Source organism: Anas acuta, chromosome 2 (assembly GCF_963932015.1).
Source record: "Anas acuta chromosome 2, bAnaAcu1.1, whole genome shotgun sequence".
Taxonomy (NCBI): domain Eukaryota; kingdom Metazoa; phylum Chordata; class Aves; order Anseriformes; family Anatidae; genus Anas; species Anas acuta.
Window position 1 is genome coordinate 86,518,020 of NC_088980.1, and position 15,588 is coordinate 86,533,607.

The window sequence follows — 15,588 nt, forward strand, 5'->3', positions numbered from 1 at the left end:
TGGTTGATCTTGGAGGTCTCTTCCAACCTTAATGATTCTATGATTATAAAGGGATGACAGCCCCATAGCAGAGGCCTGATCTTCCCCAATTTAAACACAATAAACATGCTACGAAGCAATCTATGTAGTTTTATTATTATTTATTAATATTATTTAGCTTAAAACTCTTCTTTCAAAGAAAGCTTTGAGGAAAACAACATTATATATCACAGTCATGGAAACCTATGTTTTATAGTTGGGCCAAAGGGCTGCCCGGATCTAAGGAATTGCCTAGGTTAATCTAGCTACAGGATTTGGCCTGTTTAGGGGAAATAAAGACTTTTTGAACATCTTGTTGCCAACATCTATTTTCACCAAGTCACGTTGTTAAACGTTATTCGAATAAAAGATTAACTACAAAATTTGTTATCTGTCACATGAAAAATCTAACGGCACATGAAGTTTTCATTATACACATTATTCAAGTTCACATTTTTATACAGCTTCTCTTTTGGAAATCAACATCCTTGTCTTCAAAACAGCCAATATGAAAGCTTTATGGGAAGAAAAATCAAAAAAATGTATCGTAACATGTAATTAAAACAATTAAAACTAAGAAGTCTGTTTACAGGAGCTCCCTTGAAGGATAACTAAATCTGGAAAAAGAATAACATTAATTCATATGCATTTGTGAGTTTAATTTGCTAGAAAAGAGTAAACAATTTTGGTACATCAAACTGCTATTTGGAAGATTGCCTGGGCTGTATAGAGGGGGGATGTGAGAAATTTGCCCTATTTTTACAGTTGAAAGCTTCATTGACTCACACAAGATACTTTAGACTAATATCCTGTGGCATCGCAGTGACCTACATGTAATTATTGCATACTTTTTCCAAAATATTTGTACACAACCAGAAATTATAACCTAAGTTACCAACCAGTTCTTAGTTTATACCAGCAACACAAAGATGGACTTCAATTAGTGGTAACCTAGCTGTCTGATGTTTTTAGCAATCTTTTAGACAAATGCTTGGTCTCGGTTTGGTATAATTTTCTGGTTACCATTTTTCTTACACATATTTATTCTGTTAAGTAAATGATGTTTAAAAACTTTCAGCTGTCCTTTCTCCCCACCCGCAAGGCGTGCAGAGATTTCACATTTGTAGGTGTGCACGCATCTTATGAACATGGGGACGTGGGGATAAAGGGCTGTGCAATGCCCCATCACGTCTCCTCGAGAATTTCCTTCCTGCTCCTGCCTTCAGCTGCCCTTCCCAGAGCAGAAAGCAGGAGAGCTGAGGCGGCCGCAGAGCTCTGCTGAAGTTTCGCTTGGCTGCTGGCCAGGCACTGTGGGTGAAGGCAGACGGGTGGTACTTGAAGGACGGGGAGGCACAGGGTAAAGAAAGAAATGCTTGCTCCTGCACTGGTCTCTCCAGTCAGCCTTCTCCTGCCATAGCTCACGGACAAAACTTTCTCAGTTCGACTGCTTATTTGCTACTTGATGCTTTGAAAAAGAACTTAAGAGCTTTTTGGCAGCTCCTGCTCGAAGGGTCATCGTTTCTCCAAACATGAGACATCTGAGTTGTCTTGCTCACCACATGAGCTGCTGATGAAATTACGATGATATGCAGTTGTGTTTTTTCTTAAGTAGTTACTCATTGAACAGCACAGCTAGTCAGTTCTTTTCATCCCCGTGCTCACAAGCTGGCTGACCATATTACTGAAACTTCAACTGTGCTTTTACAGAACTGCCTGCCATTTACTAGAAACAGGCTGACATCTAGAATTTCTCACCATTAAGACTTAACTCAAAATGGGCTGTTTCCATCTGCAGAATTGCAATAAAGGATCATAGCAGTGAACCTCTTAGGAGCATATATCTGTTTAATTACAATTTGTTTTTATGAAACATTTGGTAACACCACTGTATTAGACCTCCTCTGGACTGTGGAAGTTACCTTTGAAACAATCTGAAGGTTTAGAGTAATTGCTTTTCTCAGGCTTTTACTATTAAATTGTATGTCAGTGTAATCAAGCTCCCTACATGCTTTAAAAAGCCTACAATAATTGTTATTTGTTTTTACACAGAAGAATAAACCTGTAATGATTTCAGTACAGCTCATATTCCAGTTTAACATCCAAGATGGATGCATTGATGCTTCCATTAAACAATTGTCCCATTTGCCTACATGTGGTTTTGTTTTTGAAGAAAGACCATCACCACAGCACACAGGCAATCGGCAGATCAGGTGAGAGGTCTGGGCTGCATGTAAATTCGGCATGGACTTTGCCACAGTTGCAGAAATGCCCACATCCCCTATGGACGTACAGGACACCCCTTGTTTCTTACTGCTCTCTGGCTTCCGGGGAGCACTCCAGTTGTCACCAACTTTAGAAACAGCACTGGGTGCCTGTGTGGCAGCACAGCCAGAGCTGGCATACTGCTTCCTGTGGAGGTGAAACTGGTATAGTTGCCTCAATAGGATTGCTCGAGAAGAATAAAATAAAATGATTCCCAATACATGCACTTTTTTTTGAGTAAAACAAAGAAAATGGCTTGTTACTATTGTGAAACAACAACAAATATCTACTGCAAGAAAATTAAGAGTGGTTTATTACAGCTATTTTTCAGTGCTTTACTGCTTTTATAGTTCTTCGCCGGGACAAGAAAGAATATGAAACAAATGCAGAGCTGTGCATAGGCAATGTTGCAAACTGCTTGTTGAAGAAAAGTGGGGACAACTGGATGGAAAAGTATTGGAAAAGGGTCAAAAGTGTCTTAACAAGAAACATATGGCTTAAACTCCAGCTACATGAACATAGTTTTGCATATAAGAAAAGACAACCCCTTTTTTTCAGCTGCAAATATAATTCAAGCATTATGGCCTGAAAGCTCCTTTTCTGACTCACATTCAACTTTCCCTATAGGTAACAATATACTGGGCAAAAGTTTTAATTTAGTAAGACCTGAACAGAGCTTGGGTATTTCTTTATACCCAAGGCTTGGCAATATGATATGAGAATTGTCATGTTCTGCATTTGACTTGATCTTTAAGTTTCTCTAGCATAACCACTAACACTTTTATAGTTGCAAGGTTGCATTTTAAAACTACTGAAAAGCAAAACTGAGCTGTTCCATGAGCAACAATACCAACAACACTTCATTCCTTATCAAGTCACATCAGACATCCCAGCTCCCCAGCGACCCCAGTGTTTCACAGTCAGCAAAGAAAATACCCACTCCATTCTGAAATCCAAGACTACTTGGGGCCCTCTCAAGTCCCCTACATAGGGGGAAAAACGACCAAAGGCAACATTTCTTTCACACCACGTGTATTCTGAGCTTTCAGGGCTCAGCAGTACAGGCTGCACTGCTGTTTGCCTGTTTGCTCCCAGAGGCTCAACAGGCTTGAAGGGAATCCATTCTCACTCACACCTCGCGTACCCCGTACAATCAGAATGGCTCATTCCAATCTCTAATTTTAATCCTAGTTCATGACCTGCAAGCAGAAAACCTTAAATTACGCATCATTATTTTTAACCTTGGTTTGCATTCAATATCCTGAGTCTATAGTTTGTATCCAAGTTTTTTTTGTAAAAGAGCAGTTCATTTTCACTAGATACCAGCCATTAAAATGTGCTGCTGCAGTCCTTTAACTAAACTCATCCCTTACTTTATTAACAAGTAGTTTGTATTCCATCTGTGGACATTTATCTAAACAAAAGTGTATCCTAAAATAATATATTTGAATTTCCAACCTTTAATTTCCTTTATTTTTTTATTTTTTTTAATTATTGGATGAAGGTGAGGAGATGTGCAAAATTTCTTAAGTCATTATTAATTTTTTTAACTTATGATGTTTGTTAGACTCCATTGAATGGTACTAAAACTGGATTAAATATAACTAATGTCCCCTGAATAGGCTGAACATGCATATTTTTTGTTATTCAGCAACATTTCACCACATTTAAATCTGAGGTATTAAACAAAAATAAGTTTTTTTCTTCATGAAGGAACAATTTGTTCTGTCTTTATTTTTATTTTTAAACCTTCGTCTATCCACATTTTATAGATAGAGGATTTTTTCGGTTATACATGTATTTATCTACTATTTCGCTGAAGACAGGAAAAGAGTGCCTTTCTTCCCATCCCTTGGCATGAGACTGTGTTTCTCATTTGCCTCCAATCAGCTGATAAGCTGAAATGAGCAATATACATGCATCTACGGAAGCCATTACTGTCTCACATGCACCAACTCCTCTCATCTCACCCCCTACACCTTTTACCATTACACTAGCTTGTCTGTGATTAAAAATTTCAGCAGCAAGCACAGCTGTGCTATATAAGTATGTATTTCATTTTAGGTCTTGGAAAGCCTTGTCACGATTTACGGTCTTAAAATTAGGTAGATTTTTAACAGAAAATTATTAAGTAAAGTTTAGAAAAAAACTGCTTTTATTCTATCTTTATAGCCATCTTCTTACATATATTAATGCTTTGTTTACTTTTATATTTAGATACTGTTAAACCACCAGTTTATAAATTTCATCTAAAATTGATGCACAGATGTTTTACGTTTCTTAAGGCTTCGTAGAGCCATCTTTTGGATGGAATCGCACATTCTAGTAAAACATACAGCTGAAAAGCAAAGAATCCCTGAAACCGGGTAATATTTAGCAAGGTAAATGCATCTCCATCCGTAACCAGTTTGTCTCAGAAAGGCAGCCATGCTGTTGTTCTGTTGGCAAGAGGCAGGATACACAAGAGAATTGCCCATTATTTTCTCTCCCCGGAGTCAGATTACCGCTCCCTTGACAGAGCAGCCTCTCCGCTTAGCAGTTGCCGAGGACTCAGACTAGACCATGTTAAATTTCTAACTGAATGAGTCTGTTTCTCTTAAGGCATTATCTGGTTATTTATCTAACTTGTGTATATATATAAGAAATACAGCAAACCCAAAGATGAACTGTATCCTTCAAGAAAACTGACAGCTATTTACAGAGATACAAAATAATGCAGAATATATGCAGGTGCACACTATGTAGCTGAATTGTCCAACCCAAACCCTTTTATCAGTCAGAGGCAGCCAAAGGAGCTACTTACAAACTAAATCAGCAGTGATACAGGACATCACCATGGTTTTGGGTACTCATGTGCAAATCCATTCTAACCCAACAGTCAGTGTAAGCAACACGTTTTTTAATCCCTGTGCAAGTCAGCACAGTTTACAAAACTGTAAAGAACTTCATTGTAAAGGACCTGGAGAGCTACTCAGTCAGCCCTCCACGGGACAGTTCTGCTCATCCACGCCATTACAAGGAGCTGTGCCTAGTTACATGCTCTTAAGAATAGTATTTTGCTTTTTGAGCAGCTTCATGAAAAACAGCAAAACAAAGAGGCACCATGCCCTTAAAGAAAAAAGACAGCTACTTATAGAGAGAATGAATTTAAAATGATTAACAGGCTATTAAGCATCTTTGTGGGACCTAGAATATGCAGTGTAACACAGATCCTGCTCCAACTATAAGCCATCTAACCTGACTTCTAAATTACTAAGTCATTATGTTGGATAATGAAATTCCAAAGATATCAGGTATTACCGCTTCATTCACAACATGCACATATCTGAAATATTCCTTTATTCTTACAACACCTTTTAAACAAAAACAAGAACTTTGAAGCCTGTTTGAAGATGTTCTCTTGCCAGTGCTGCCCTACTCACAGACAAAGTCTACGAATGTTTGTAAGTATGTGGAAACTTACTTTCTGCCTTCAAAATGAAATAGGCCACTGCTGGTTTGGACGCTAATGCATGACACAAAGGTTTGTTCCATACTCACATGCTTACTAGCAGGTTGACTCTGAGGTAAAGATCCAGGGGCCAGCACTGGAGAGCTTGCAGGGCTACAGAGTTCTGGAAATGGATTTGGTATGGCTGGCAAAGACGACGTTCTGAATTGCTGTTCTTCTTCTTGTAGACGCCTACAAACATAGAAGCATCAAGCATTAAGAAAAGCAAACTGGCATCACCAGACCTGCATCTTCTAACCCACCATTCAAAGTATTAATATTAAAGAAAGAAAAAAAAATGATTTTGCTTTCTTAAGCAACTACTATACAGTTACAGCAACTGCAAGTCCAAATTAAGTAATTGCATGTGAAAAATGACTGGTCACACATCTATGCTTGTTTTGTTGCTTGTAACCTGAATATTTGCGTGAATAACGGAGGTAACTGTGCACCTAAAATAAACAGAAATACCAGCCTATACACTCTTTTGCAAGCGCTAGCTTACAAGCGTAAGCTCCATATGCCAGAAAGTCAGCTAAGATCTTCAAACTCACCTAAAAGAGGACATAACTCCACTAATTTTGAGCCAAATTCCACATGGATCAGCAAAACAAGTGTGCAGCCCAGTAAAATAGCTAGGCCGAGGCTGAAACCAATACTGTCACCTCATTACAGTATGATATCCCATCTCTAAGCAACTCAGTATTTTCTGGAGAGACGGAAGTGCAAAGACTCACCTCAAGCAATAAACTGCAATTACATCCTCCTAGCTTATGTTAGTTGTAATATTACTGTTCAAACACGTTTTACTTACACCTGCTGAGATACATCTTATTAAAGTCTAAGTAGGACCAACACACTTGCAAGCTCCAGTTTTCAATACACCTGTACTGCTCATACCGACAGAAGGAAAATTAAAGACTACCAGGCAGCACAAAGAAAGTTAGAAAAGATATAAGACCCGTTCATGACCACACAGACAGCTTTAGGTTTTCCTACTGCTGGTGCACCAGCATTGAAGGTTTGCTAGACGACTCTGGCAGATTTGCCTGTGCAGAATGCACCACCTAGTGGCAATTGTAAAAGTTTCCAAAGGCAATCAACTAATAACTATTGTATTGTAACCCTTGTAATCCAAGTTTTAAGGGATTCTCATTTAATTTATCATTTTTTTCACCTTCTTCAGCCTACTGCCTTCAGCAAGCAGAGTCTTCTTATCAGAGTTTCTGGGACACAACTGTTGGTTTTGCCTCTAGCTACACGTCCCATTCTGGGCATGCTTGCTGCCCATGCCTGTACCAGAACTGGGATGCTGATAAAATAACTAACAAGTAATTCTATCCCCCAATTTAGTTGCCTTGGTATTCCACGAATGGCCCTACAGATTTTTATTTTTATTTTTTTTGCGATATATACCAAGTTTCAACCATAAATATGGGCTATGCAAAAGACTGCCTGACATGCTTTATTTTTTGAGCTACCTGAATGCACACTTCTCTAGAGAATAAAGTAAAGAACCATGTAAGACTGTACCAGTAACTGTTATAGTTCTTTGTATTGCAGGTGTTGAACTGTGTGTTTGCATTGACCTCCATTATAATAACTGAGATTACAAATTCAACACAATTCAAAAGGTGTTGTTTTCTTAACATGAGAGTATACCATGCTGCACTTTGTTCTGTCGACAATGCTTCAGTGCATCATTTATTTCATTACTGAGATACACATAAAGCTTAAGATAATTATCTTAAGATAATTACAACCATCAACCATTCTGTTCAGGCTGAGGAAAAGACACAGCTGTTGTTTCCCTGTACAGGAAAGGCATCTAGATAACCCTGAATAAAAATTTTGCTATTATTTTCTTTAATGATAAACACATAATGTTCTAAGTGTCTTCCAAAGAAAGTTGTTAAGTTTTGAAGTGCCAAAAACAGTTTAAATGAGTTTGACTGAGACATTTGGAAAACATGGAGAGCTATACTGCTCTACAGTGAGTTTTCTAGTACAGTGCTATTCAAGGTTACACATGAAACTTGTAGACGTGATTGCATCATTAGCTAGTGTGGTTATATTACAGTTACTGCATACAAGTTTGCATAGAAAAGCTGCTTGCCTTAAGAATATCATTCCTATAGGAAACACATCAGTGTAAAGAATTAGGAGCAACCCTTTCTAGATGTTGGAGTTTTCTTTTATTATTATTACCCCTCACTTCTATTGGAGAAGGCTTTCTTAACTAGAAGAAAAAGAAAACTCCAAATACATCTGCTTCAGGAAATTTACATATACATACTAACAGGAGCTCCTTTCTTCTTGCTGCTTAAAAAGATTTTAAGAACCACAGCTTTATCTATAGACTCTCCAATAGCCACCAGGAGTATTCCAGTTTAAGCTTGAATTCAAGTCCCCATCCTGACAACAGTGAGACAACCTAAATGCGTCTCTTTTGTAATGACTACCATTATGCACTCAAGTGAAAGAAAGTGCTCTAGGAAGAATGGTTGAAGAACTACATGTTCTTTTTTTTTGTTTGTCTTGGACCTTTCAGGAAACCTCCACTAAGAGAGATATTTTTGTATACCAAAACCATCTGAATGCAACCTCATCTATATCTGTATCATTCATTATGTTGCATAAAGCCAAGAAGCTGTTAATAGGCACCACAGCTGAGAGAACAGTTTTGAATGCTTTGGATTTATTTCCAAACATCGACATTATTTCTGAAAATTGAACTAATGATATGCTTCTATGCATGTCTGCTACTACAGGCACATCAAACATCGACAAAAAGAGTAGGAGTGAGACATATTTGCATATTACAAAATACATGGAAAATCTATGACCTCCACCTACCTGGTAATTTGTTTTTCCTATGCAGGAGTCCAGTGTGAGACTACCAGACCCCTACTGAAGCTCATCTACTATTTCAAAATGTCGTTCTTTTAACGCTACTTCAAGACAGCTTGAACCAAATGGAGGGCAGTCCCTCGTTCCTACCTGACTGCCATAATGCGCACTGGCTGAGACCGCTGCACCTTCTGCCTGGGAGACATGGGCTGCAGGGCACCTGATCCTGAGGTTGGCAACTGACTGCGGTTAAGCTGACCATTTTGAAGGAGCGGAGTGGTTTCTGACTGCATACTGCACGTAGAGTATAAACTTTCAAATGATGAATTCATGTCATTTACCAAAGCTTCCAGGTCCACGTCGTCATCTGAAAGACAAAATAAAAGCAGCATAACATATCTGAAAGTCCCAGATAAAAAGTTTTGAAAGACTGAAGACAAAATTTCAGAAAACTTATCAGGTATTCTACAGCTATATTTTTACATTGCAAATTTTTATTAGAGAAAATTTATTTATTTTATATATAAAAAAATAACATAGCTAGTAACTCTTACAAAAAGCCACTGGTGATCATGTTTTATTTTGTCTTCCTCAGTAAAAAGCTATCAACTCTGAATGCAATATTTCTACTGTAGTATTTATCAATCACCAATATTTTATGGGATTTTTAACAATACCAATGCTGATGTAAAACACAACTTACTGTTAAATTGACATACATTTCAAAATCTGTATCACTTACAAAATATCTCAGTTCAGATTGCCAAACAGTATGATAAACACTGTTTGAAAAATCCAATTCTTTATAGACAAGAAAAAAGGATAGTGTTGCACAAGTCAATAGGTGAAGGATGTACTTGTACAAGTGGGAAAGCTGTCATAATTTACTAAAAAGCCCTCGTCTGCATGTCTGCCTATTTTTGAGATAAATTATTTTGAAGGGCAATGCTAAGTTTTTATTTTTTTTTTTTCATATCGTTCCATGACTTTATAAGAAGTTTTGTATGCTTACTCCTGTAATGCAATAAAGATCCCTGCCTTAAAGAGCATAATGTAAATCAACTAGGGATGTGGTGCACCTGGCTGGAAGAACATCAGTCAATAAAACGTACACCATCCCTCCTGCATACGCCACCTTACCTTAACATAGCTCATTTTCATTCATTCCTCCTGAACAATAATTACTCTGCAAGACAACAGAAATCTGCGAGTCTTTTGAACTAACCACTCTCTAAACTCCAATTTCAGAGTACTGTAATTACTCCCTAGCCACAAGTTACACTACTATCTATTAGAAGTTCAACACACTATCAAACGTACACATGGTTATCTAATTCTGCTTACTTCACAATGACTGCCTAAATGACTACTTTAGACCAAAACCAACTTTGTTTCCAGACATTTGACTTTTTTTTTTTTTAACTGTATCAATTGGCCTGGTAAAATACACTATAGCTGCCTACAAAGACTGTAGTTTCTCAAAACTCTTCATGTCACAGATGGATGGAAAGTAGAGCCAACCAACGGAGCTAACAAACATTTACACAGCACCATGCAGCTAAAATATGCTTCTTACCCCAAATATCTACTGATATTCATTCTTTTGCCATATTTTCTAGGTAAACGAGGCAAGAGGAAGAGCTATTCAGTGATTTTGTACCAATATCACCTTTCTGGAAGGCACCATCAGTACAGTGACATCACCAGAAACAGTACCATTCAATTTCTGTCTACTAACAATGTGCCTCAATAACCATAATGGGATCTGAACGTTGCACTGAGACTGCTTTTGTTTTGAATGCTGATGACCACTGACCATGCCTGACAAATCTGCTGGCTTTCTACAACAGGGTTACTGCTCTCATGAAACTCCACCTGGAGCACTGCCTTCGGCTCTGGGGCCTCCAGCATAAGTAAGACATAGACCTATCAGAGCAAATCAAGAGGAGAGCTGTGAGGATGATCAGAGGGCTGGAGCATCTCTCCCATAAAGACAGGATTAGAGAGGTGGGGTTGTTCAGCCTGGAGAAGAGAAGGCTTTGGGGAGACCGCATAGCAACCTGCCAGTGCCTAATGGGGGCCTACAGGAAGCTGGGGAGGGACTCTGTGTCAGGGAGTGGAGGGACAGGACAAGGGAGAATGGCTTTAAACTAAAAGAGGAGAGATTTAGATTGAATATTTGGAACAAATTCCTCACTCAGAGGGTGGTGAGGCACTGGCACAGGCTGCCCAGAGAAGCTGTGGCTGCCCCATCCCTGGAGGTGCTCAAGGCTCAGGCTGGATGGGGCTTTGGGCAACCTGGTCTGGTGGGAGGTGTCCCTGCCCATGGCAGGGGGTTGGAACCGGGTGGTCTTTAAGGTCCTTCCAACCCAAACCATTCTGGGATGCTATGACCACAGTTCTCAGCATTGGAGGAATTGAAGATCTAAGAATTAAGTAGGTGCTAGTCACGTACATGCCTCTGAGACCTATTTAATGGCTTGAAATATGACATTCCTCACTGAGAGTCAGGAGGACCTTTAGTAAAGTAAAAACCACCTAGCCTTCACTGAAAACGTACCCATAGGATTTCTAGGTTTGAACATTAATTAAAAAACAAAACAAACAAACAACGAAAAAAACTTACAACCTTACAAACCTTCTTTTTATTTTTTATGGCTATTTTCCCCAGTCACTATACTTAATAGGTACCACCCAACTATTAAGACATCTTCAGTAGGCTATGCCATCTTCTCTCTGTCCTCTAGTTCATGCATTTGTCAATAATCTAGTCTTTGCTTTGCTTGGAATGAGTCTACAATAATTCTCCAGCTATTTTTAGGGATCTTGAGACAGAGTTGCAATTTAAGTTTCATTCCATCCTCCAGATTCTTATCCTATTTGGAGAATACATACCTAAAACACTTATTGAGCAATCACAAGGGAACCACAAGAGTAGGAGTATAAAGAGGGAGAGGCTGGATTACAAGGCTTCTGAATTTTATCATTCATCTACAGTACTAGAGGACCAAGCTGCAGGGTGTCAGCTGGCTGTCAAGTAAAAGCTTAGAGGTTGGATGAAGGAGATATAGAGAATTCTGTAATAAATAGAATAAAGATCCTGGCCACAGAGTCAGGGAGTAAGTTACAGAAAGTAACAACAATTGTTTAGCAGAAATACAAGAAAGTCAAGGTGTACATTCTGTGGAAAGCTGTGTGACTTTGTCCCTGAGGGTATTAATTTATTAACAACTTATACAAAGCTATTAGTGTGCAAGATCATTAAGTTTTCTGATGATTGTGACTTGGGAAGAATGATTAAGAGTCAGCTCAAGCTACCCCTGAATAATCAAATAGGCACAAAGGTGTAATACAAAGTCTAATAAGCACAAAATGAGGCACTTCATGCAAAACATTAAGGAAACCAAGTACATAGCTTAAAGCATTGAATTGCCATAGCAGGCTTTTAAGCGTATCAATTACACACCTAAAGTCAATTTCCAACAGGACAGGTGAATATACAGTTTTCCTAATAATATGTTGCACTGAAGTCTGGAATCTGGTTTCATTCCCCTGTCAGCTCCTTTTCTCCATGGGTGCAGCACTGCTAATAATAGCCTTCAGTTTTTCTATACAACTTTTGCAGGAGTGCATATCCTTAAGCTTTTTGGAGATAAAGCCTGCAATCTTGAATTTCATACAGTTTCATCTCCATACAATAGCATTTACTACTAAATGCCATTATGTTTTGGAGAGATTTCAGGATGTTGCAATAAGAAACCTCATTGCTGCAGCCTACCTCGGAAGTGCCAGCAGATGTCTCAGCCTGCCAAGTAATACACTATGTTACTTGCGATGCCTCTCTACAGAACTTAACTAAATAAAAATCAAATAAGCGATCCACAGGATTTCTAAGCTAAGCTTAAATCATTTGCAGATATACTGTTCAAAAGGAAATTTCAGATACAGTGCAATTCTTCAGATTATCTTCCTCTACCAACCTGCAAGATACAACCTCTATCAAGATCATCCTATTTGGAAAAAAACAAACACAAACAACAACAACAAAAAAACAAGCCGTATGATTTTGAGGAAGCTTGCCAGCTAACAACAACATTTGCAAATCATTAGCCTTTGAGACAGTATCATATCATGCTGGTCCTCCAAGTATGCACACACAAATTTTGTGATTGACTGGGAAGAACTACTTCTGGCTGTTACAGCAGGCAGAGGTGCAGGCTGCCAAGGTACCTCCTTCTCCAGCTGTCTTCCAGTTGTATGCTTCCAGGGATGCTAAAGACTGTTTTCCTTAATCTGCATTGAATTCTGCAGTGAAAAGGGATATTCAAGTATCTGCTTTTTTCTCTGAATTGAACTGCACGGTGGGTTAGCTTGTAACTTCCATGAACAAACATGGAAGCAGTCTTTTTATTTCTTGTTTTCTTTTTTATTGTGTTAGTTTTTGGTGGTGGAGGGGATGTTGGTAGTTATGTAGAACTTCCTACACCGTATGAGAATACTTGGCATGGCAGCGAGCAATGTTGTCGTGCCTTTGCTTTCCCAAACTAGAACCGAATTGCACTCTCTGGCAGCTGTTTGAACTTCATTTTGCTTCTTTGCCCGCAATTTGTTAAGCTTTGGCTTTGTTCACAAACCAGCTTCACTTGATTTTGCAAGTAAGATTTTTGATAAAGTAGATCATGATTTCAATTACAAAAAAAAAAAAAAAAGAATTTAAAAGTTCAGTTCAAGGCAAGAGAAAATCCTGTTATAAAACTAAAACTGCTATTGAGCTAGTGAGCTAAGCTCTCATGTTCCACAAAAGTTAAAGCACTTTGAATACTATTCGACTGTTTTTGAGCATACCACAGCAGGATGATAGCCACTCAATTAAGTCTGAGTAAACTTTAATCTTTGCTTAACCAAAGGCCTTCCAAGTCCCATTTGTCTTTCTGCTTCTAGCCCTTCCCTGTCCCCTAGATCCTAATTTATTTACTTATTTTGGTTCTTGCTGGCCTTGATGTGTCAGCTCAGCTAACAGGAACGAGCAGTATCCCACTTACTCTGAAGCAGTATAATGCTGAAATGAGTTCTGCTCAGCTTCATCTGTGGCAGCCTCCTGAATTAAGCAGGTATTTCCACAGCTGTCAAGGGGCTCGTTACACTGCAGTGCTTCTGTTTACTGAAAAAAGCTGAACATGGAAAGAATCCCGGCTTTGGACTGGAGACCAGCTTACATTTTATTTCTCTAAATGGCAGCTCAGCAAACACCCTTCCTTTTTACATACAGTCTGTATCTCACAGGGAATACTCCGAAAAACACTGCAGGACTTCAGTGAGCTGTGATTTTAAAGCTGCATACTTACATAACTTCCTTCTTGTTTACTCGTTTCAGAATTTAATTCTTCAGCATTATCTCTCTTATCAGTTCACAGAAAAGACTAATGCGAGCCCTACTAGGAACTGAGCAGAAGATTTATAGAAAGGCTATACCACCTCTCTGTCTCCATGGAAGTGTATTTGATACTATAGGTAACATAACAGTGTGTATATAAACAAGTGTTTGATATTACAGTAGGACAGCTGCTGACTTTGATCCCGTCCCTGACAGCCTAACTCTGGTGGATCAGTTCTCCAAAATCAGGTTCAGTCCTGCACTTTCAAGACCCTACTTGACAAAGCAAAGAAGCTAAGGTACAACTAACATAAGATTTCACCCAAGTTTAGAAAAGTAAAGGACCATGTTTTCAATGTCCTCTTAATGCACATTAATTGACCCTCAAGGAGACGGAGAGAAACGGGGAAAGAAAAGGTACACTTGGTTCCATATACCCTATCATCCTGCATCGATTATGTGGTGATACACTACATAAATTGTAGGTAATACAGGAAAAATAAATTCATACTAAAATGGACTTTACCAGAATTGAAAAGGGAAAAAAGAGAGGTAAAATGCCTGTAGTATCCACCTCAACATCCTGTTTCAGATCTCCTAAAAATGTATATAAATTATTCTGAGTCATAGCAGTGGTGTAAGTGTTTTGCAAGGTTTTTGGTGTTGTGGAAATTTCACCTTTTATGATCAGAAATAACCACCCAGGTAAGGCTTGCCACAAGCTCCTTTTTACAAAATAACACCTTTTTACAGGAACCATCTGCAAAAGAGTATGGCAGTGCTGCTGCATGTCCCCCCAGTGTCATATCCAAATGCTGTTTTGATAGGATTTTTCAGAAATTCAAACCAGTAAAGCTTTTGGGCAAGATACTACTGCTGAAAACACATAGTTGTAAAGATGCAAAAAAGTCACTCCAGATCATAGACATAGGCTTCTGTTCCCTTCCTCCTCTGAACTTGTAAGTTCATTTTCTATGCTTACACAAATGTCTCACCTTCCCCCACAAACTGTTTGAACTTCCACTGATGCCACCGGCTCCAGTTGCCTATTTGGACTTGCAGTTCTTGTGCAATGAAAGAGTTACCGACAGCCCCTATAGTAGCCTACAGCTAGGTGTATTTAGGACTCCACAGCTACTACACCCATGAAAGATGCATGCAACAGAAGGCAGGCAGATTTCTTACAATTTCCTTTAAAGCCCTCTCCCCATGACCTCCACAGAGGTGTTACAGCTGAATGACATGGTCCAATTCCTAGCACCAGCTCCAATTCCATGCAACCTCTTCCTTCAGCATTAAGAACTACATAAAAGGGATAGCTTTGTACACAGAACAAAAGAAAATAAAAATAATAAAACAACAACAACAACAAAAACACTTGCAAACCCTATGCGTTCATACTGTTCTCCAGGTACACTATTGGACCCATATCCAAAAACATCAAAAGACTGCCTTTATTGAACATTAGGAGCCCAGAATTTTTTTGTTTGTTTGTTTAAGTGAAGACACAACCCCAGCTTTGTCTCCCACAGACATCGCCAAGTTCTGAGTGATTTAGTCTGGATTAAAAACAACAACTATGAACCCCCAAATT

The 15,588-nt window shown here is 38.7% G+C and overlaps 1 protein-coding gene across 8 annotated transcripts in view; it reads right to left on the reverse strand.

Moving 5' to 3' along the window:
• The window catches only part of GRB10 (growth factor receptor bound protein 10), a 148,561-nt gene that overhangs the window by 50,552 nt on the left and 82,421 nt on the right, over nucleotides 1-15,588 (reverse strand). For all 8 annotated transcript variants that reach the window (XM_068671086.1, XM_068671079.1, XM_068671083.1 and 5 more), the window contains 2 exons: nucleotides 8,771-8,987; nucleotides 5,821-5,962 (listed from right to left, as the gene is read on the reverse strand). In XM_068671086.1, coding sequence (XP_068527187.1) covers nucleotides 5,821-5,962; nucleotides 8,771-8,952 — 324 coding nt within the window. In that variant the 5' untranslated portion in view covers nucleotides 8,953-8,987. The remainder of the gene's footprint in view (nucleotides 1-5,820; nucleotides 5,963-8,770; nucleotides 8,988-15,588) is intronic.